The 24,054-nt window shown below is 41.5% G+C and overlaps 1 protein-coding gene across 2 annotated transcripts; it reads right to left on the bottom strand.

The window, feature by feature from the left end:
* On the bottom strand, positions 1 to 19,112 carry nr1d2b (nuclear receptor subfamily 1, group D, member 2b). 2 transcript variants are annotated; one of them, XM_031278600.2, is made up of 8 exons: positions 18,590 to 19,112; positions 13,956 to 14,192; positions 9,800 to 9,888; positions 7,809 to 7,953; positions 6,153 to 6,880; positions 4,604 to 4,789; positions 3,413 to 3,623; positions 1 to 744 (listed from the first exon to the last, which is right to left on the bottom strand). In XM_031278600.2, exons 1-8 carry the CDS (start codon positions 18,606 to 18,608, stop codon positions 548 to 550), a joined length of 1,812 nt encoding a protein of 603 aa, XP_031134460.1. In that variant the 5' UTR covers positions 18,609 to 19,112; the 3' UTR covers positions 1 to 547. The 2 variants fall into 2 exon arrangements, with proteins under 2 accessions (XP_031134460.1, XP_035849017.1); XM_035993124.1 differs by lacking the exon at positions 9,800 to 9,888.
* Positions 19,113 to 24,054: the final 4,942 nt, after the last annotated feature.

Genomic DNA, 24,054 nt, shown 5'->3' with positions numbered 1-24,054 from the left:
AAGACAATTGTACCTCGTCAGTCAGTCATTCAGTGTCCGGGTTTTTTTTTTTTTTTTTTTTTTTTAACTCTACAACTTCACCCTCATCACATGAGCACAGCATCTATTCAAATTGAAAGTATACACTAAGTTTCTTGACTCCAAACTATACAGCTAAAATCCCAAAAAGCAGTCACATATTGCACTATGAATGCAAAAAAAATAACCAGTCTACACTATACAGAAAAGTGTACAGTTGCAAACATACAGTATGCTACACACACAAACGCAAGAAAACATATACATCAATCAGTGTGTCTGTATATGCCATCACGCAGGCGTTAAAAGCCTACAATACAGTACAATAACATGGTATGGTCTTGTTCCCCCTTTTAAATGTCAGGTTGGAGCCTTAACTTCTATTCATGGACTGAAGGAACAGAAGCTGAAGTCTCCTGGGGGGCGCAGGTGTGGTTGGGTGGTGAGGAGAGGCGGAGTCCCAGTCCCAGGCCATTAATAGCAGTTAGTGTCGGGGGGGTAGGGGGCGTCAGCTAGTAAAGGGAAAACTTCAGGAATGGACCTTGAAGGCCAGCAGCTCCTCAGAGTGCATGTTGTTGAGCGAGCGCAGGTCGGGCAGCTTGAGCAGCAGTTTGGTGAAGATGGCCGACTCGTTGGGGTGCTTCTTGGTGATGAGGCTCCGCAGGGCGCGGATCAGCGTCTCCTGCAGCGCCTCCACCGAGTTCACGTTCTCGATGCCGGAGCGATCTGCGGGGGGGGGGATGGACGGAGACAGTGTTATTAGGGGTGGGGGGAATCCAAAAACGTACGTATCGTGATTTCTTTTTGCGACAATTTTTTTAACTGATGCTTTACCTTAGAATGGATTTCTTTGGGGTTTTTTTTTTACCAGTGATGCACCTTTATATTTTCTATGCTGTGTCTCAAGGTTAAAAAATCCAAACACTGTGTTAATTAAAGAGCTTTCGAGGTGCTGACAGATGGATTTTGTCACCCTTGGTCAGAGCCAGGCTACCTATTAACCCTGTGTTTCCAGTCTTTTTGCCTAGCTAAGAGAACTCCTGCTGGTTCCACCTCCAGCTCAATTTATGCCAATTCTTTGTGAACCATGGCTCTAAATGATTTATTAAATTTAGAATGTTTCTAGGGCTGTCCATGACTAAAGAAATTCTTAGTCGACTAACACTTTCACATTTTTGTTGACTAATCGATTAGTTGATTTAAACGACCGATCTGTAAAACTGAGTTTCTCAACTAGGGCTGGCCAATATATCGTGATATTTAATGTACATCACGATAGATAGATATATATATATATATATATATATATATATATATATATGTGATTTTTGTAATATCGTGATATGACATAAGTGTCTTTTCCTGGTTTTAAAGTCTGCATTACAGTTTAATTTGTTTAGTTTAATTTTCTGAATTTACCTGACTGTTATAAACATTTTTTTGCCTTTACCCACAATTATATCCACATTATTAATGATTATTTATCAAAAATCTCATTGTGAAAATATTTTGTGAAAGCACCAATAGTCAACTCTACAATTTTGTTGCAGTATCGACATCGGGGTATTTGGTCAAGAATATCGTGATATTTAATTTTGTCCATATCGCCCAGCCCTATTCTCCACAAAGAATCATGCAAAAGCACCTTCGTGAGAAATGTGCTCTTAAGTTTCTTGGAAATAAGTTATTCAGCACGAAAAAAAAGACCACAGCGGTCTTAGCAGCTGAGCAGTCAGAGAGCAGAGAGGGCGACTCGGCAGTCCGCTAACTTGTTGCTCTCTCTAATATAACCAATGTAAGCTGCTCTGTTTAGGCTACAAAACGTGCATGCAGGCTGAAATTCAACCGTGCGGTTTTGTCGGGATTAAGCTATAAGCAGAAGGAAACTCTCTGCTAGCTGCTAGGCTAATGTGCAATGGTAAACACACAGAATATGGTACACGCACATAGCAGAGCTTGCAAACTGTGGCTTTTTTGTCAACAACGTGAACATTGTCAACATAACTCACTGGAAATCCAAAATACTTCCACACCGGCAACTTCAGTGAAAGAGGAGGGGCAGTTGCCATGCTAACTTTTGACTGGCTGTAGCTAAGTTATGGCGTTTTTCCATTACATGGTACCTGCTCGACTCGCCCCGACTCTACTCGCCTCACTGTGCGTCCATTGCAGATTTTAGTACCGCCTCAGCGTGGCTGGTCATCTATAGCGGCGCCGCAGTAAACCTAACCTAACCTGCCGTGACCTAACGCGACACACACACACACACACACACACACAACGTTGAAGGTGTGTTGTTGTTGCCACTGCCAGGCACATTTTGTTTCAAATGAAGCTGGAGGCAGCAAAAAAAAACCACAGCTGGCTAAACTATTTAAAAATGGTGGGTTTGCTCAGGACAACCCCCTCTGTCGCTTTCAGAGGTAAAGGTGACGAGCGTGGTTACCATTCTGTAATGTTAACATTACCTGCTAGTCAACATCAACTTATGTGTAAGAGACACAAAACAATTCCCACTAGGGTAATTGGGTAAGTTGCAAAGATTTTGTGTTCAATTTTGTTCATGTTCAAGTGTTCAACAAGTTAACAACATATACACTACAGTAACATTTAAGTTTCTATTTTTTTGTCTTGCATGCAGAAGGTCACAAAGAGGTGAACAGCACCTGGCTGTTAAACAGAATGTCAAAGAGCAAATTTATGTTTTTTTTGTTTGTTGAAAGATTACATTGTGTGCTCTAACTGCCCTTGCACCCTTATAGCCTTGAGGATGGGACTGTGGGCAGACTGTCTATTCAAGCTATTCAAAGTTGCCAAAAATATTTGCAGTACAATTAAAGGTGCACTCCTGCATGACGTCACTTCTGTTGACGTTCCAAGTAAATACAAAACAAAACAGAGCAAGCTCGCCTTGACTGTTATGAATAACTGACTAACTGTCACTAACCCCCCCCCCAACCATCTTGTCAGTGATTGCTGGAGTGGTTTGTTGTCTTTAGGTGCACAGCCTGTCCCTCTAGTTTGTTTGACGTTTACGACCTCTGTGTTGTCTCCCGAGACCGGGCTTTTTCACAGTGTGTTCAGGGGGCAGGCAGCTAGCGGATCAAGAAGAGATGCATACGATTTGAGACAAAAATTAAATTGCGCTGAAACCATGCAGGAACTCATAGTGCACCTTTAATATAAGAATTCTGCACCTCTTTCAGCGCGTGAACCCCCCACCCCCGGGTCAGCACCACCGCAAATATAATCTAATTCTGTGGGAAAACTGCACAGTGTTTATATAGCACCTCAAGCTGCTTTATAATCAACATGGAAATCTAACATTTTACAATATGGAACCTTTAATGGTGTGTGCGTTGTATTGTACTTGCTGCGACCGAATCCAACCCACCTGCAGAGACCAGAACCACGGCGGTGAAGAGGCTCATCTCCTCCTCGCTGAGGCCCAGGTTGGTGAGCTTCTCGCTGAAGTCAAACATGGAGTTGAGGAGGTCCCCGGCCCCCATGGCCCTCAGCGTGTCCACGCTGTATTTCTCCCCGCCCAGGAAGGTGACGGTGCGCTCCTTGACGTCGAAGAGAGAAGCAAAGCGGACCACCAACACCTGCAGAGCGCAAACACACACAGCGCCATCAGTCTGGGTCCAGCTGTTTAGTTTAGTTTATTTCTATCACATAGATCATAACATCACATAAATGGTAAAAAAAAAAAAAAAAACATTGAAAATGTTACTTTAGTAAAAGCATGTAAGTATCATCAGGAAAATGTCCTTAAAGTATTAAAAGTAAAAGTACTCCATGCAGTTTCATTTTAGTTGTGTGTTTAATGGTCTAATCATTTCAGCTGGACTTGTAGGCTGTTATATTGTTGGCTAGTTTCATTCAGAATAAAACATCAGATTTTATGTGTTTTGTGTGCAAAAATCCCAATCCCAATAACTAAATCAGTCAGATGAATGTAGTGGAGTAAAAAGTACAATATTTCTCTCTGAAATGTAGCGAAGTAGAAGTAGAAAGTGGCATGAAAAGACTCAAGTACAAGAACCTGAACATTTGTACTTACAGTAAGTACAGTACTTGAATGAAAATGTACTTAGTTACACCACTGCCTTTAATTCATACAATGTCATCTTAACTCGTTTTAATCGATACTGATCGAAAAGGTGTAGGTTGAAGCGTTTGCTCATTACACCTACCCTTTTTACATTGTATTTTATTCATATTTTGTTCTTAGGTCCCTCAGAATCTTATCAATTTTATTAAAATGTATTATTAGCAATTTATGTATGTTAGGGAGAGGGAAAGAATGGCACATGTGCGTAAAACGCTAACTCTAGGATATCATTCAGATATTGGAAATTTGTCTGCAACAGTGTAACCGCTTGAAAAGTCGCTTGGTATAAGGTCGGCATTAAATAACTGCAACACGTAGTGTTCAGGTGTTACAGTTGACTTCATGTTAATATGTTATATCAAATCCTAATTTCAATTTTTTTCAAATTAGTTGAGCTGTTCTACAATCTCTCCACATAACCCCCAGGAACTGCATTAGTTGGGAACAGTCCGAGGCACGCGGCAGCTTTACCTCAAAGGTGCCAGCCTTCAGCAGGCTGACCTGGTCGTGCTGGGTCAGGTCTCTAAAGCCGGGAATCTTCTTGGCAAACTCAACCACCTCCCTGACAGCGGGGGTGAAGCTGTGGGAGAACTCCTCCCACACCTCGTGGCCCGACCTCTGGGGGTCCACGTGGGGAGAGGTGTTCATGGGACAAACCTGAGCGCAGGACAGACGAGGAAAACATTAACACGATAGATCACAATCTATCACAGACTTGTCACATAGAGCACATTTGTAAAAAAAAAAAAAAAAAGATACAGCAGCGCCTTTTACTTTCTCCGTAGGCTTCAATCCTTTGGAACCAGCAGCCAGATTACTTCTGTTTTATGACTCAGTGATTCAGTGTCATGTTGTACTGCAGCACAGTCTGGCTCAGCAGCCTATCTGCTTAACTTAAAATTAATTATACAATCAACTTTAAAGAATTGTTGCACGTTCCTTTCAAACAATCCACAAGGAGAGCATGCTCAGACTTGCGAACAGCATCTCTTCAGACTCCATGCATGTTTTAAACTATGAATACTAACTTTTGCCTTCTAACAGGCGATTTAGAGTCCCTTTGTTTGGATACAACAGGCTTAAGAAATCTTTTATACATCAGTCTATCCTGTTGCTAAACCAAAATCAGTTTGCTGCCAATTAAGATCTGGATCTGAGGATATCATGAAACATGTTTCTTTGCCATGGCTGTTGATATGTCTTTATCTTTGTACTATATGTGTAATTGATGTCTAGCTCTGTGTGTATTTTTCTTTTTATTTCTTCTTTTGAGCGGAAAATGAATTTCGGTGCGAACTGACAATCGTATCATATTACACAGGCTGCTTATTGTTTGTTTTGCTGCCCCCAAGTGGCCAGAAAAGTTTATTTTTAGGAGGCTGCGCCACTGCTATTTTTACAGGTCCCTCCAAAAAAACAAACAGCTGCAGCTGATTCCAAACTATTTTAAAAGCTGTGCATATAACGGCAAGCGTCATTTCCCCACTACCCATTCATTCTACGTGAGCAGCCGGGTAATGCATTCTGGTAGCGTCGCTGCGACTTTCGTGAAGTGGATCGTCGAGTTGCCCGCTCCTCATTTGCATAAAGTTGAATCCAGGCAGCTTTATGCAAATCAGGGGCATCCAGCTCGACTCGCCGCCTCTTGAAAACTCACGAAAATCTTTTAAAACTGACCGCTGTCGATTTGAGATGAAGACAGATTCAGCAACAGCATAGAAACACATTTCGGTGAACTATTGTTATAAAATAACCAATCAGTGGTCAGTGAGGAGAAACTGATAAATGAGAAGCAGCTGTTGATTTATATGCTGTTTTCTAAAGGCCATTAATGTCTGCACTGAACTTGCACCACAACTTATATTTTAATTTCCCTCATCTATTATTTTATTGCCTACTGTTATTTTACATTATTTTTATCCAGCTGTATTTCAATTTTCAATTGACTTCTAAAGGTATTTTAATTGAATCACTTTAATTAAAATAAAGCACACTGAATTGAATTTGTGCTGTGTCTTACCAGATGCATTCTGTTCCCTCCTCTCCACAGAGGCCCGTAGGCTCCGCCGGCGGGGCCCTCCGGGGGTGCAGCGCCGAAGGCTCCGTGTGTGTAGGCGGGACAGTGGCTGGCAGCGGCGGTGGTCCTGGACAGCATGAAGGGGCAGTGGTTGCTGATGTTCTCCTCCTGGCCCTGAGGCCCCAGGCTGGAGGGCGGGGGGTCCTGTGTTGCCATGGTGACCAGGTTGTTGTGGTGGTTCCAGTGGTCCTGCTGCTCCTCGGCCCGGAGGTTAGTGGTGTTGTTGGCTGCGGCGCTGTTCGGTGGGCCCGTGGCGAGGGGCGGGGCCACAGCCGCCAGGCTGCTGGGCTCCTGGTTGTACATGAAGGTCTCCTGGTGGGCACGGGTCACCGAGCCAATCACCTCCTCCTCGCCGCTGTCCAACCCGCCCAACGACGCCGAGCTGGGGCTGGTGTCCATGGCGACGGCAGGTTCGGGCTGGCAGCTGGGATCTGATTGGCCAGAGCTCAGCGATGAGGAGGAGGGCGCAGAAGAGCTGGAGGGGGCGGGGCCGGCGGTCCCTGAGGTAGCTTCTGTGGCGACGGGCGCCAGAGGTTTGCCGATTGGCAGCGTGTGGTTGGCGTGCAGCTGGCTCTGCAGCTGGCTGCTGTTCATCATGTTGTTCATGGCGCTCTGCATCTCCAGCAGCATGCGCTGCTTCTCACGCTTGGGGATTCGGCCAAAGCGCACAGCTGCAACAGCCAGGAGAGAATCGTTTCAGAAGGACTCAAATTTATTTTTTCATCATGAAACATTTTTATTTGCCATGGATGTTGATGTGTCTTCATCTTTGTACTATATGTGTAATCGTTGTCTTACTATTTGTGTATTTTTCTTTCTTTTTTTCTTCTTTTTGAGCGGAGCTGCTCTGGAACGCAAAATTAATTTCAGTGTAAACTGACAATAAAGATGAATTGTATTTTTTGCAGTTCCACATGAGTTAGAGGTAACACTCAGTAATAACCATCACTAATAAAGGGTACAGCAATCGTTAGTTAAACTTAAGTTTAAGTTTTTTAATGTTAAACAATGATTTATAATGTTTACTAATCAACACTAATGGTATAATTAGTTATTTTATGTAAGTAAATAATTGGTTATCACCTGCACGGAGGCATAAAAATCTACATACAAAACTGCTACATAAGTTTAGAATCTTGTTTTTTAAATGTGTCTCTTGTGAGTCTTTTTATGGCAACTCGGTAGAGTTCATTGTTAATAAATAAAACAATAATCCTGTAATAATACTGTTATTTTTAAACTCATTGGCTCATTGTTAAAGTTTTTTTTATACTGCCCATTTCCACAATAGTTGTATTAAGTAGTAAAAAAATATTAAACATATTTGGTGTATTTATTGATTTGAATATCTATGACATAATTTCTTATTTTTTTGATTTGGTTTTGAACACTTTGATTCTCCATATCCTCAAACTTTATGGCAGTGCAATATTAACTCGTTGAAGTAACCCTTTATATTGAATTCATACACACTGACAGTCAGGGAATGGTTGTAAAAATAAATTTTACTGAGAAAAATACAAAACATGTCTGGTAATTTGCATAACACACGAGCAAGATGTCCGAGTGATCCTGTCGGTAATGATTCCAGATACTCACAGTCTCGGGACATCCCCACCATCAGGCATTTCTTGAAGCGGCACTGCTGGCAGCGGTTGCGGTTGATCCTCATGATGGGGCAGCTTTCGTTCTTAAGGCACTTCTTGTACTGGATGTTCTGCTGAATGCTCCGCCGGAAGAAGCCCTGTGTGTTCACAGAGACAAACGGCACACTGTCAGGACATAAGACAGTGGGGGGAGAGAACTGGGCCTGGACAAGTCAAAATTAGATTGACATAGGATTTATTTTAATTACAATTAGGGCTGTAAAAACTTACATATTAAACTGTAATCGTACTCTATGTTAAAGGGAGACACTTTATAAGCCCCTCGGGGTTTCTTGTCTTCCTTGCACATGTTTTTATGATGGATTGGTTACTATGGACAAATTATTTTGATGTGCTAAATAAAGAATAAAAAAAGTGTGAGAAAGAGATGCAATGATTGAGTAAAGGGCATCGTCACCACGGGTATATAGTTAATATCATTAGTAACACCTGTGCTGAGCTACCTTAAATCTGCTGTTTGACATGTCCTGCAAAGAGAGGACGACACGGCCTACAGTAAAGAGTCTCCATGATAGGAGTAGTAGTTTGTGTGTGTGTGTGTGTGTGTGTGTGTGTGTATGTGTACTTATTGCTATGGTGATTTGCACAGTGAGGGAATAGAGAAAGGAGGGGTAGATAGCATCTGAGAGAGGTCAAACATGTCCATTTAATGATTAATATACCTCTGAAGTTCCTTCTTTAATTAAAAAAAACGTGAGTCCAAACGGCAAAATATTATCATCACCAGACAGATAAGAGTCTGCCGAACGCATTGATGTGTATTTTTATGTTTGTGGTGTCAAATATATATGATTCAGAGCAGGTTATAAAAAGGGAACCGTCTGCGTCCTTCCAGATATCTCTTGTCCTAGTTTCTATTGGGGCCTATCGGCCGTTGGTATGCACAAACGTCTAAGTCCGGTGGATTCCATAGATGCGTGTCTGCGACCGGCACAAATTTCCTTACATTGATAGCTATAGTTAAAGATTAACGTTAGCATCTTTGTGCCGTCTCCTTCTTCGCCCTCGTTGTTTGTTTACTTCCCGTAGTGGCATCATCAACACGCCCACTTCCTGAACGGCTACGCTCATCAGGCAGGAAGCTGAATGTTTAGGAAACAGCCTACCCCAAACAATCGCGCAAGGCAGATGGCCGCGTTAGTGCAGTTTTTTTACTCTCTTATAATATTTTGAATATACATTTTCATATTTAAATGTGTTTATTTTTTACTATTTGAATACATATTTGAATTTAGAATATTCGTTGACAGCCCTAATTGGAATAATCACCTTTTAATGAAAGCATGTCCAATAACAAAGCACTCAAATTAGTTGCATTCCTTGCAGTTTTGAATTTCAGTAAAACTATATAATACTGGCTAATACGGAAGCTTAATGCATTTAATTGAAAAACGCTGTTTTTACGAGTTTACTTGGTAAACTCGTAAATTCAGGAAAAACTCAAATTCAGGATTAAACTTAACAGACACTCTAGGCTAGCCTGAAGAAAGCTTCACACAAGAGAGCTGTCTGAGCTGTTTTTCTGAATTTCTGTTTGTCTGAATTTTCTCTTTGTGGGCAAGTTTTAGACTGATATGCTTCCATAGGCTACCCAGCGTATCAGTCTAAAACGTGTGTGAGTGTGTGTGCGTGTGTTCTTTCACTATGGCTTACTGTGGTGTGTTTGTCACTGTACTCTGCTCCCCCACAGTTAACTAGGCCACACAGCAACATGAAGTATGAGGGGCGGCCGATATAAATATGGGCAGAGTGAACTAGTTTCACTGAGTCTCTGCTTGTAGCTGTGCAGATGGCTAGTGACCCACTTCAGCAACAGCCACTGCAACATCAGGTAGCAGGGACAATGATTCTGATTCAGTGCCGTGTGTGTGTGTGTGTGTGTGTGTGTGTGTGTGTGTGTGTGTGTGTGTGTGTGTGTGTGACCTTGCAGCCCTCGCAGGCGTGGACGCCGTAGTGGAAACCAGAGGCCACGTCGCCGCACACCTTACACAGCAGCACCAGGCCATTGATTTCTGATCGATGCAAAAACAAATTCTTATAGTTCACCTGGAAAAGGGACAAACTAGTGATTTTGCATGTGTTAGAGCCTTAACTAATACTATTCATTTATAACCAACCAATTTCCAACGTGTAAGGCAGTGGTTCCCAGTTAGAACAGCTGGGGCGCTGCAAAACTACATAGAAATAAATAATGCATGGTTCTGCTGAATCTGCTGTATCTACAAAAAGGGGCGCCCGGCTGAAAAGTTTGGGAACCACTGGTGTAAGGTAAGTATTTCAAGATTAAAGCCAATGTTGCAGGTTAACCACCACTGTTGATTAATGGGTACATAAAGCACTCAACATATGTATATCATTGTTAAAAATGTCACCAAATAGTGTTAAAGGCGTTTTAGTCGTTTAGTGGGTTTTTTAACGCAATTCGGTGATGACGTCATGTTGGGGAGACGTGCCTCAGCCTAGTACTAGAACTATGGTGACTGACTGGGATGAGGAGTGAATGAATAGCACCGAGTGAAAGTCAATGTTTTCTTTATATTTAGTGACAGTGATCATGTCGTTAGTTCAGATAAGTACTGGTAATCTAGCTAGATCTAGAAATAGAAGGCATCATGTTAGCTATGGGCTAACTTGCCAGTCAGTCCCACCTGTGAAATCGCCCGACGTTGTAAACACATTTTCGATTAGATATCTCACGTTTTGATGGACCCTACTAGCTCCAGTAACAACATATTTGCCTAGTGTTTATTTATTACTTGGATGGGGATGCTGTTCGGCTTTTCACAAGTTTAGACAGCTAGCTAAAGCTACGCCGACATTTTGCTAACATTAGCGCAACAGCGTTAGTCTAGACGGCTAGGTAAATATTACGACTGCCTTCGTTGTTTCCTCTATCTGCGTCGACGTTGTCAACATAAGACATGTGGCGTTAGTGCTCCTTTTGTACCATAGTTGTATTGAATGAAATGTTAAGCTTCGCTCCTACGAGATGGGTGGGTTTTTGTTAGCTACGTTACACACAAAGTTAACTGGCTATAGTTAGCCTGTGCTAGCGGAATTAGCTAATGTCGCGTAGCCAGCCAGCAGCTTCGGCAGTAGTTCCGGCGAGCTAACCACGACAGCTAACACATCCACAAGCGTCTCTATTTCAAACATCACTGCAGATTGACTGCTTTTAGCAGCAGAGGTTGATTGTGGGCGACAATACTGTCGTGGTTAGCCTACCGAAACTACTGCTGATTGCCGAAGTTGCTGGCTGGTTATGCAACATTAGCTAATTCCGCTAGCATACAGGCTAACTATAGCCAGTTAGCTTTGTATGTAGCTAACAAAAACCCACCCATCTCGTAGGAGCAAAGCTTAACATTTCATTCAATAAAATGATGGTACAAAAGGAGCACTAACGCAACATGTCTTATGCTGACAATGTGGACGCAGATATAGGAAACTCCGAAGGCAGTCGTAATATTTACCTAGCTAGCAGTCTAGGCTAACGCTGTTGCGCTAACGTTAGCAAACGTCGGCGTAGCTAGCTGTCTAAACTTGTGAAAAGCCGAACAGCATCCCCGTCCAAGCTGTGTTTCACTTTCCCTCCAATATTATTATACACATAATAAAGACACATGGACTCGGTCGAGACCAAAAGCCATATTTTGCAACACCAGTGGCACAGACGAGCCCATAGACAGTGAACAGAGACGGGGCTTTCGTCTGTCATCTCCCCAACGTGACGTAATGCAATGCATTGTGGGGGAAAAGAGAATCATTGCAAACCGCTGTAAAATAGTACTACTTTTTCGTATTTTATTCCGTTTTGTGATATCCATTGTATTTGATGTTGTTGGGTAACAGTTTAAATGTTTATTACCAACAAGCAAATTGCACAAATTCATTAGAAAATAAACCCTGCAACATGGGCTTTAAATCGCAATGCATGATGGAGTGACCGATAGAGCTGTTTGGAACAATTCCAAATGTTGCTGTACAATTAATTGCCACAGACATAATTGTGATTACTAGTGCTGTCAAACGATTAAAATATTTAATCGTGATTAATCGCATTAATGTCTTAGTTAACTCGCAATTAATCGCACATTTTTCTCTATTCTAAATGTCCCTTGATTTCTTTTTGTCCCATTATATATACACATATATACATCCCATTCAAAACGGCCATTTTTGCAGTTTGCAGGTATGTACTACTCTTGTATGTGAAAAAAATTACAAAGTTTGCTAGGCCAAAAAGAACTTTAATCTTGCGATAAAAAAAATTGACGGCGTTAAAATGGGTTTGCGTTAACGCCGTTAATAACGCGTTTAACTGACAGCACTAGTGATTACCAATATATAATTGTCTCTTTCAGTCAAATTTAAACATATTTATTTATTTATTACTTTTTCAAACAAATTAAAGTTTTGAATGAATTGGTAAGCCTCTTTTTTGATGATTGATGAGATCCATCCAGAAATGCTGAAAGCTCTGGGTGTGGAGGGGCTGTCTTGGATGACACGCCTCTTCAACATTGCGTGGAGGTCTGGGACAGTGCCTAAGGAGTGGCAGAGCGGGATGGTGGTTCCCCTGTTCAAAAAGGGGGACCAGAGGGTGTGTGCCAATTATAGGGGTATCACACTTCTCATCCTCCTTGGTAAAGTCTACTCCAAGGTGCTGGAAAGGAGGGTTCAGCCGATAGTTGAACCTCGGGTTGAAGAGGAACAATGCGGATTCCGTCCTGGTCGTGGAACAACGGACCAGATCTTCACTCTCGCAAGGATCCTGGAGGGAGCCTGGGAGTATGTCCATCTACATGTGTTTTGTGGAACTGGAGAAGGCGTTCGCCAGGGCTGCGCTTTGTCACCAATCCTGTTTGTAATATTTATGGACAGGATATCGAGGCGTAGTCGGGGTGGGGAGGGGTGCAGTTCGGTGGGCTGGGGATCTTAACGCTGCTCTTTGCAGATGATGTGGTACTGGATCGGTTCGCAGCCGAGTGTGAAGCGGCTGGGATGAGGATCAGCACCTCTAAGTCTGAGGCCATGGTTCTCAGCAGGAAACCGATGGAGTGCCTACTCCGGGTAGGGAATGAGTCCTTACCCCAAGATAAGGAGTTCAAATAACTTGGGGTCTTGTTCGCGAGTGGGGGACAATGGAGCGGGAGATTGGTTGGAGAATCGGCGCAGCGGGGGCAGTATTACATTCAATTTATCGCACCGTTGTGACAAAACGAGAGCTGAGCCAGAAGGCAAATCGCTCGATCTACCGGTCAGTTTTGGTTCCTACCCTCACCTATGGTCATGAAGACTGGGTCATGACCGAAAGAACGAGATCCAGGGTACAAGTGGCCAAAATAAGTTTCCTCAGGAGGGTGGCTGGCGTCTCCCTTAGAGATAGGATGAGAAGCTCAGTCATCTGTGAGGAGCTCGGGATAGAGCCGCTGCTCCTTCGCGTCGAAAGGAGCCAGTTGAGGTGGTTTGGGCATCTGGTAAGGATGCCCCCCTGGGCGCCTCCCTAGCCTCCAGCTGGGAGGAGGCCTCGGGGAAGACCCAGGACTAGGTGGAGGGATTATATCTACAACCTGGCCTGGGAACGCCTCGGGATCCCCCAGTCGGAGCTGGTTAATGTGGCGCGGGAAAAGTTTGGGGTCCCCTGTTGGAGCTGCTGCCCCCGCGACCCGACCTCGGATAAGCGGACGAAGATGGATGGATGGATATATGAATTGGTTATATCAGTGTTATGTGACCCAGATAATGTAGCAACACAGGTACACAGCCTATTATCATAAAACATTTTTTTCTAACTGTATCCCCCCTTGTTATTTTTGTTGTTAAAAACATGTATAGAGTCAAGTGCCACCAACTAACAATTGAAATAATAATAAAAATATATAGTCTGAAAATAATCACTTATATAATTAGAATTTGGCATATCTAAACAAAATCAACAACTACCAGTCATACGCCTTAAGACCTTAGCTAATGTTAGCAGTTAATTGCAGTTAAACAAAGAATCCGCGATTACGTAAAAATAATTGACAATTAGACAATTATGTAATAATTGTTACAGGCCTAGTGGCCGTCTTACTTGTAATGCCACATTTGGCAGCAGAGGAGGAGCGTCCATTTTTCTGAGTCCCTGGGAGGTTTTGGCCACCAGTGGCGAGTGTGGGGTCGGCCCACTGGACCAGCTGCTGGCAGCTGGGCGAAGAGCCGTGCGGCGGGGAGGCCGACTGGTAGCTGCCGTTGGAGGAGTCGCTGTGGCATGACTCCGGGCTGGAGCTGGAGCCGGAGCTGGACGAGCTGATGTAGGCTATTACGCCGCCTGGTGGACAACAGAGAGAAAAACGTAACAACTCAACACAGTTGTGCTGGAAGAGAATGATGCACATCAGCTGTGTTGTGATTTCTCTAATTTTTTTTAATACATCTTACGGTCACCAAATCCCATGTGCAGACCCAAACCAGAATCGACTGTGTCTACAGGGTTTCTGCAGGTTTCACCAAGTCAAATTTAAGAATTTTTAAGACCTTTATGAATGGAATTTAAGACCTATAACACAACATTAAAAGTTCAACAATATGTAGTTCAAAAATGACTTGCAAAGTAAATACATTTATTAAAATTGAAAAAAAAAAAGCGAAACAGAGAAATAATAGTCGGTAAATATACAGCGAATTATATTTGGACTAGCAAAAGAAAGAACTAATAAAAATAAAGACATTTAAAGCGCTGCGGGAGCGTTAGAAAATTAAGACCTGTTTAAAATTATTTAAGAACTAGAACCTAATGCTTCAGTGCATTTAAGTCTTTTTAAAGCCGAGCGGAGACCCTGATCTACTAAAGAGTAATGTGTGTGCATCAAAGCACATAAATGTGTATTAATCCGCTGCAAAAAAATAATCCCCAACAAATGCACCTCCAACAAAAAAAACAGCTGTTTTAGGAAAGTACTTGGGCCTCGCTGAAAAACTAAAGCTATATATTTGTAAGATGTATGCCTTCAGTAGTAGGGCTGGGTATCCCGGCCAATGATTCACCCAATCGATTCGATTCCGAATCACAGGAATTCTTCCAATTCGATTACATTTCCGATTCGATATGAATTAGGTTAGGGATGTTTCAGTTACAATACCAATTTTGCTTGGATATAAATGATTCTCAAAGAACTTATGCTGTAAATTTTGAGGTTTGCTTTTTGTTATTGTATTGCACCAGGTAAATGTTTACATTAAGAATTGACCCCCAAAAAGTTATACATGGGTTATACATCCATGGTGAAAAGGCATACAGCATATTAAAAGATTGATTTCGGGATTTTATTAATCAACATCAGATCACTGATCAATTTTAATTGGAGAATTGATTATTTTCACCTATTCATTAGGAACTAATGGGCTTGGGAATAGGAAAGGCAGAAAGAGAGCGACAGCCTTATCCTTTAATTCCATTTTATCTTTATTTTCTATTTAAGAAAAATATTGTCTTAAATTTTCTTTTCATGGTATAAGATGCAACACAATCAAATGTATCTTCTCATTATTCCCCAATTTCCTGCTGCTATGGTGCTTTCACACCAAATGTACTAAAAATCCCTCTATCAAACGCTGTGTCCAGCACTGTGACATCCTAATCCCTTAATGTTCTGTTCAGGATATTCAAGATTCTGTAGGCGGTGCTGTTTTCTTTGTCTGTTCTGTCATGGTGGCTATCACTGCTCATGCCAAGTCCCTGTCATTTCCTTTCCCCTTAAATGAAATGTACAGTCAGGCTTGTAACAGTTATTACATAATTGTTTAATTGTCTATTTTTTTTTTTTTTTTACTACATAATAGCAGTTTCTTTGTTTAACCACAATTAATTGCTAACATTAGATATGGTCTTAATGACTGGTAAGTGTTGATTTTGTTTAGATATGCCAAATTGTTTGTTTGTTTTTTAAGATTTTTTTGTGGTTGCCATTTTAGGCCTTTATTTAATAGGACGGATTAGAAATGCACAGATGTGCATGCTCTACCAGGTGAGCTACAGAGGTACATGCTCTACCAGGTGAGCTACAGAGGTACATGCTCTACCAGGTGAGCTACAGAGGTACATGCTCTACCAGGTGAGCGACAGAGGTACATGCTCTACCAGGTGAGCTACAGAGGTACATGCTCTACCAGGTGAGCGACAGAGGTGCATGCTCTACCAGGTGAGCGACAGAGGTGCATGCTCTACCAGGTGAGCGACAGAGGTGCATGCTCTACCAGGTGAGCGACAGAGGTGCATGCTCTACCAGGTGAGCGACAGAGGTGCATGCTCTACCAGGTGAGCGACAGAGGTGCATGCTCTACCAGGTGAGCGACAGAGGTGCATGCTCTACCAGGTGAGCTACAGAGGTGCATGCTCTACCAGGTGAGTTACAGATGTGCACGCTCTACCAGGTGAGCTACAGATGTGTACGCTCTACCAGGTGAGCTACAGATGTGTACGCTCTACCAGGTGAGCTACAGATGTGCACGCTCTATCAGGTGAGCTACAGAGGCACCCTAGAGTAATGCCAAATTGTAATTATATACTGTAAGTGATTATTGGTCGGACTATATCTTTTTATTATTCCAATTGTTAGTTGTTGGCACTTGACCCTATACATGCTCATAAAAACAAAAATGACAAGGGTGGATACAATATATATGTATATAAAAATATATATAAAATGTTTTATGATAATAAAGAGGTGTGGTTTGCTGTGAATTTGTGTTATTACATTATCTGGGTCACATAACGGTACATATGATATATAAACAAAAGATGTATCCTGCAATTCATTCAAACTTTATTTTGCATAAAAAACATTTATATTTATATATATATATAATGAAAGAGACAATTCTATTGTTAACCGCCATTGTTTCTGAGACAATTAGTTGTACAGCAACATTGGGAATGGTTAGAGCTCTATGTACAGTGAGTGTAGCAGTGTTGTTGTGGAACTAACAAGCTTAACATTAGGAGGGCAGATCATATTACGACAACAGCTTCCTCAGCCATTAGGAGCTGAGCAGACAGGCTGCTGCTGCTGACGCTGAAACGGTCCCCCCCCCCATCAACATAGGCTGACCTCATTTCTTCCCCTGCCATTCCCAGTGATTAAGCAACAACCATTACATAATTTCAGCTTCACAAGGTTGTGTGGTAGGTAGTCTGGCCTGTCCCTGCAGCCTTTCACATAATACAGGCTCCCTCACAAAGGATCTAGTGCTAAAAAAGTCCACTCTTAATGGGTCGACTTTTTATAACCTGACAGGACATGTACTTGATATAAGTGATATATTTAATCTCAAGTAAGTCGACACCCGATCCTTACATATTTTTTATGATTTTCAGACTTATTTTGACCATTTATTAATAGCAGTACTGGCATAAAAGCGGACTGGGAAATGTGTTTAACTGTACCACGTTATTTTCCACAGAAAATGGGTGAGATGTATTTGAAAATACATATTATATTTCCATGTGGTAGATAATATGGAGCATTTTACAACCTCTGGTGTTTTTCAGAATAAAACCTTTGTCAAAATGCCATGAAAAGTAATTATATTAACAAGGCTCAACAATCCTCAAAATGTAACGGTTATTAATCCTGCTAAGTAGATAATTACATAGTACTATAATGATGTATTCAAGTGACAAATTATAAGATTGTATTGAGGATTAACTCGCCAAACGTTTGTTCTTGGTTTAATTTATTCTATCCAAATTTGACAAAGTTGGATAACTGACTCTAGTGATTGCTGCATTCAGGTCCCATGGGAAATGTCAACATTTCAACACTTTCAAGTCAACGGGAAACATGTTGGTCCATCTCACTCAGTACGTTTGTACCTTCTAACTAAATCTAAATAATTTGGAGAAATTAAGTCATTTGGGTCCTGTCATTTGATTTTGTAAGCAGTGGTCATAAAGTAACCTAACAAGTACTAAAAAGCATTTAGTTTTTCAAAGGGAATGTAACACAAACTATTTATATTACATAATATAAATACAGTGTTACATATAACACTGAATTTACTGAATAAACCCATTTATTTTAACATCAAAACCAGAGTTCACATTATTTAATATCACATAAAAACTGAGTTGAACTAGTTTTTTAGCCAAAGGCCCTGAATAACACTATACTGTAATATAAAGTGCATTGTATCCCAGAGCCCTGAATGCACCAAAACTACCGACACGCCCCCACGTGGAGCAAGCATGTTTTTTTCCCCGGGAAAACTGGGTCACCGCGATCTGCTGTGTGACGCCTCACGTGTATCGCGGCGAGACCCCACACTATCTTGACGGGAGCAATTATGCAATGGCTACGTCACGGCGCTGATTGGCCAATGAGCGGCGACGCACGGGGAGCGTAAACACAGGTGCACATGGCTAGACTGATGGGTCCATGTGAGAAGAGTCGACTGCAGTGCTGAACTGAAACTTGGCTAACGTTAATCACAGCCTGCTGGCACCCCTAACTGAGTTTACTACTACAACACACCATTGCAGTGTACCTTTAACATTTTAAAGTGATTTGTCAGACTGTAGAGATATATAACCATTATGCTAGTCGTGCTACTTTTACAAAATCCAATTTCCCTGAACATAATGGCAGGATGTGACCACAATATTAAGCCCACTATAACACGCTGTAACGTTACCTTATATCACTTAAATTGGGGTTGAAGCACACTTACCAGCTTTGGTCGACTCCATATCCTGTGACTTTTGGGGGTTTTCCTCCTCCTATGCTACCTCAGTGCCGAAGCCGTGTTTCTGTTTGTGTTCAGCAACTGAAAAGTCGCTGAATGAGCCCCGGTTGAGAAACTGGCTGTTAAGCTACAACATTGAAATGAACGACATCTAACGTTAAACCCGGTAAAAAAAATTAAAGAAAAAAGAAAAAAAAACGTCGTCAGTGACAAACAACTAGCGAACCATCCAAAAAAAATCCTACATGAAACCGAAGCAGTTACGTTGTCAGAGACCGGTGTTTCAACGACGTCAAAATATCCGTTTTTCGTCCTGAAGGTTTTTACTCTACCAGTACCAACAGAGAAAAACACAGCTCGTCTGTTTTCAGTATAATTTAGCTATATCTTGAAATATGCTGTATTCCATTCAAAGCTAGTATGAGGAGAAAAGCTGCGATACAGGCGCAACTCGGTGACGTGAAGGACTGGTTGCAGACAGTGACTGTTCCGAGTCGAGTGTGCAACCATGTGACCCAGTTGGTCGGCTCCTCCTACAGCCCAGCACTGGTGTCAATGTAACCCACTGACATACTTTCACCAGTCAAAGTGAACTCAGACTATGTCAAGTACGTCCTGTGCCCAAAAACCCAAAGTACGTTGCAGTAGAATAACAGATTGGTATATATCCAAATATTTTGTAATAATACTAAAACAGAGGTTATACGGATTGGTGGACACTGTGCAACGGAAGCACTTAAACCTCAGCTAGGTTCTTTAGTTCCCTATGCCACACACTATGCTTGAGACTCAGGAGTTATTTTTGACTCTTACCTTAGAAAAGCAGGTCGAGACAGTCATTCAAGCATGTTTTTTTGTTTGTTTTGTTTTTCACAAATAAGAACCATTTCCAAAATAAAATCTTTTCTGTCTTTCAGTGACATGGAGAAGGTCATACATGCTATTTTTACTGCCACTCCTTGTATTCCTGCCTCACTCAGAAGCAACTATCAGGCCTACAACTGGTTTAGAATTCTGCTGCCACTAACAATTGGGAGGACATTGCACCTGTCCTGACCTAAAATAGTATTACTTGCTTGGACTGGCCACAGAGTATATAATGGATCTCTATGAGAGATGTGGGTGATCTCTAACACCCTATGAGCCTGAACGCAATCTGAGATCAGCTAGTCAGCTACTTCTTGCTGTTCCCAGGTGTAATCTTGTGACTATTAGAGGTGATCAGGCTTATGCTGTTAACCCCCAAACTCTGGAATGCACTTCCTGTAGAGATGGGATCATTTGCATCCGTATCGACTTTTAAAAATGCATTTTTTTAGAATGGCATTTTTTATAATGTCCCACAGTTATGTGTATATATGTGCATAGTTTGTTCATGTGCATATGTGTGGCGAAGCATGCTTGTATGGGTATATGTATTATGCACCTATTTGCGTGTAAACAAATATTTACACACATTTATGTTTCCAAATTTGTTTCTATTGTCTTGTATTACTGTTTTTATTCTATTATTGATATATGCTGCTCTGTTTTAATAATTAATTTTACTATTGGCTCATTTATTTTTTTTTATTGTCTTGTAAAGCACTTTATAACATGTTTTGAAAAGTGCTACTTAAATAAATGTATTATTATAAGGTAAAATGTCTGATGAAAGTTTTGAAAGATATTTCTAAACCCAAGTAAAACTTTCCTTTTATTTGCTTTATGTATTTTACTGGCAATATACCTTTTTATATTATGAAATCTTTTCTTTCTTCTGTTGTTTTGATCAGTGCCATAGCCAGGATTTTAAAAGTTGGCTACTAATGACTAAACTGACTTACATTTTTTTTTTATTTTTTGGAATGTGTTTGTAAACTACTAAATTGCAACAGCAAATATGTTTTGTTTGAAATGTAATGCCACCCAGAAAAGCCTCTGAAACAAAATGTGAATGGATTGATTGAGCATGCCTTACATACAATGCTGCTCATGAGTATAGGAACCCCTGCTAAAGTTGACTAAAAAGAGGAATAAAAAAAAATCATCTTTTGGAAATTGATCTTAATGCAGATTTTTATTTTTAAAGGCCAGTTATTTCATGGATCCAGGATACTATGCATCCTGATAAAGTTCCCTTGGCCTTTGGAATTAAAATAGCCCCACCTCATCACATCCCCTTCACCATACCTAGAGATTGGCAAGGGGTACTTTCCATAAAATCATCTCTCAATGCAGATCAAACCAGCTATTAGGCTAACTGAAATAAAACCTGCCTCTATGGGAATTTAACATAGGGGTGTCTATACTTATGCCCCCTGTATTTTAAGGAAGAACATTTATTTATTCACGATACATTATTCATTCACAAAGAAAATTGGTGTTGTCAAAGGTTGGATTTTTCCTAATTGTTTCAATTAAGGCATTAAGATCAATTTCCAAAAGATGATTTTTTTTATTCCTCTTTTTAGTCAACTTTAGCAGGGGTTCCTATACTCATGAGCAGCACTGTATGGAGGCAGCAGTTACAGGTTAAACTGTTGTCACTGTTAACTCCAGCCTGTAGTTAAGTTTCATACACTTTAATGATGAACCAGAGAATTAACCCATTAACACTGAATAATTACCAAATCAAAGTTAGGTTTCAGTTTTGAGACTCTGCTCCAATGACATGTTCCCTCTCTCTCGCTTGCAATCATTAGATCTGAGAAAAGTCATTCACTGAGTTTTGATGCTTATATTGATTTTACATTAATTTTGCTTAGGTCCCTAAAACGGCTTGGGTGCTGCACCTAAGCCTTATAATGGTAAGAAAACCCTGGGAGACGAGACGAAAAAAGGAGAGAGACTGCAGGGAAATAATAGAAAGAGCTGGAGTACCTGGTAAGTTGCTGACACACATACACACACACACACACACACACACACACACACACACACACACACACACACACACACACGCTGTGAGCCAGACCTGTGCTCAGAGAGCCTTAATATAGCCCAAAAGTCGTTGTCCTGCTCCATCATCATCTGGTACGCTGCAGCCACTGCTAAGGACAAGGGCAGGCTGCAGCGTATCATCCGCTCTGCTGAGAAGGTGATTGGCTGCAATCTGCCGTCACTCCAGGACCTGTAGGTCTCCAGGACGCTGAGGCGGCCAGGAAAGATTGTAGCTGATCCCTCTCACAAACAGTTTGAACCCTCCCCTCCATCAGAACCAAAACCTCACGCTATAAAAACAGTTCTTCCCATCCACAGTCAGCCTCACCAACAAGGCCCCCTGACAATGACTCCTCCTAACCCCCCCACCCCTAGTCACTACACTTTGCACATTCATCCTGCCCTGAATGGCAAGCCGGCCTAACCCCTTAAATGCTGCTTTTGTCTTAAACACAAACATGTACATTTTTACTTTTCACCCTTACTGCACATATTATGACGACTATTTTGATGTGTTGCACAACGGGCAGCACACAATTTTGTTGGCAAGTGGCAATCTCTGCATGCATGAGCATGTCCATGCAGAGTGATGCAACAGTCTGTGTCTGTGCTTTATATATATGTGTATGTATGTATGAATGTATGTATGTATGTATGTATGTATGCACTGTGTATGCATGTTGCGTTGAATTTTTTTAAACAGCTTTGTTTGTCCAAGAAAAATTTCCTTCGGGACAATGAAATCAATCTTATCTTATTTTACATCTGCCCATTGCACATACTATATATATTTTTTGTATTCTGCACTCAACCCATCCAGGCTCCTTTTTCTTATGCTAAACAGCAATTTTGTATATATATGTTTCTGTATTTATTGTTTAATTCTTATTTTTTTTTATTGTTTAATATGTTTGTTTGTGTATGTATACACCAATCACCAAGGCAAATTCCACATAGGTGTAACTTACTGTGGCAATAAACCCTTTTCTTTTTTTTTTGTGATCAACTTTTTTTATTGGCACCTTCAGACATACAAAACAAATTCCACACCGTGTGACAGGTAATAGCAGATGGCAAATGACAAATTGAACTAGAACAAAAACCCTCTCCCACCCCCACCCTCTGCAGTCTCGAGGAAAACAAAACAAACAAACAGATCAGGTCATTAAGTCTGATATTTGTGCTGCTGCGCTTTCCCATAGGCTGATAGTTGATGATCTGGCCTTGTTAATCCTTGCTGTAGAGAGCTCAAGCATAACTATGTCCAGAAAATACGCCAACCACTGTTTTATACAAAACGAGTGAGGGGGTGAGCCAGCGTTGAGCTATCATTTTCTTGGTTGCAGTTGAGCCGGCTAGCCAAATTTTCCTCTGTCTCCCAAGCAGGTGTAATTTAGAGTCATCATTAAGTAACAAAACAATCGGGTCAGTAGGAATTCGACATCCTATCACCTCAGATATTATTGATGTTGTTTTATTCCAGAACTCCTGCACCTGTTCACACACCCAGACCATATGCAGGAAAGTTCCAGTTTGTTCAGGTTGACAGAACGTGCAATTGGGAGCGGGAATGACTTTAGAGACGTATCTCTTCTGAGGAGTACAATATCTCCTATGACATACTGTATGTTGAAGTGGATATACTGGGGATTTGGGTTCTTGGAACAGTGGAAAATGTTGTCCCAAACTGTCTCCCAATTAATTGTGTTTTCCTCAGGGCTCAGCTCTCGCTCCCATTTCTTCACTATTGGGAGTTCTCCTATGGATACTTGCATCAGTTTAGCATAAATCTTGGGACACTAATCCCCTCACAGGAAAATCAACAAACCATTTAATGACTGGGTGCGCCTCAAGACTGTTTCCCCACAATAAACCCTTTTCTGATTCTGATTCGAGTCATTTGGTAAAAAAAAAAAAAAAAAACGGCAAATTGGCTGGTAACCCCAAACCCCTGGGCACTCACCCGATACCATATATAGATAATCCGGCCCAGCACACCGGACTAGTGGATCCAGTTCTGAGCCGTTCCCCCCCCACCCCCCACCCCACACACACTGAACTACATTCTTACTGGGTTAACATGACATGGAAAAGCTTCCCTCCTCTCCTGCTCCACACAAATATGTAGCGCCAGGCATTTCCCAAGGCACTCTCAATCCCAGCTCATGTTTCCTCTGTCATCACAAAGAAACCTTTTTAAGAGTAAGCAATCATTGTCTGTATCCTCCAGTTCTCCACTTTCTTTTTTTGGGGGGGTGGTGTTTTACAGAGCAGGTCTGGGGTTACTGCTGCCCCGCAGACTTTTGTATGTAAAGACAATAGAAAGGGAGTATCGTGAGAGATGACCGTGTTCTCACTCCCCCCCTTCAGCTGACCTTTCCACTCTGTGGGACAGGAAAACACTATTTTAACTAATTTCAATTCAATTTTATTTATAGTATCAAATCATAACGAGTTATCTCGAGACACTTTACAGATAGAGTAGGTCTAGACCACACTCTATAATGTATAAAGTCCCAACAATTCTA

The sequence above is a fragment of the Sander lucioperca genome, chromosome 16, assembly GCF_008315115.2.
Source record: "Sander lucioperca isolate FBNREF2018 chromosome 16, SLUC_FBN_1.2, whole genome shotgun sequence".
NCBI classification, from domain to species: Eukaryota; Metazoa; Chordata; class Actinopteri; order Perciformes; family Percidae; genus Sander; species Sander lucioperca.
Note: the sequence above shows the minus strand (reverse complement) of the source record. Positions and strands in the feature narration are given on the sequence as shown.

Coding starts and splice junctions, on each gene's coding strand:
- nr1d2b (XM_031278600.2), bottom strand. Junction 9,889..13,955: donor TGCCAAATGTGGCATTACAA/GTAAGACGGCCA, acceptor TGCATCGATCAG/AAATCAATGGCCTGGTGCTG. Junction 4,790..6,152: donor GAGGGAACAGAATGCATCTG/GTAAGACACAGC, acceptor TCCTGCGCTCAG/GTTTGTCCCATGAACACCTC.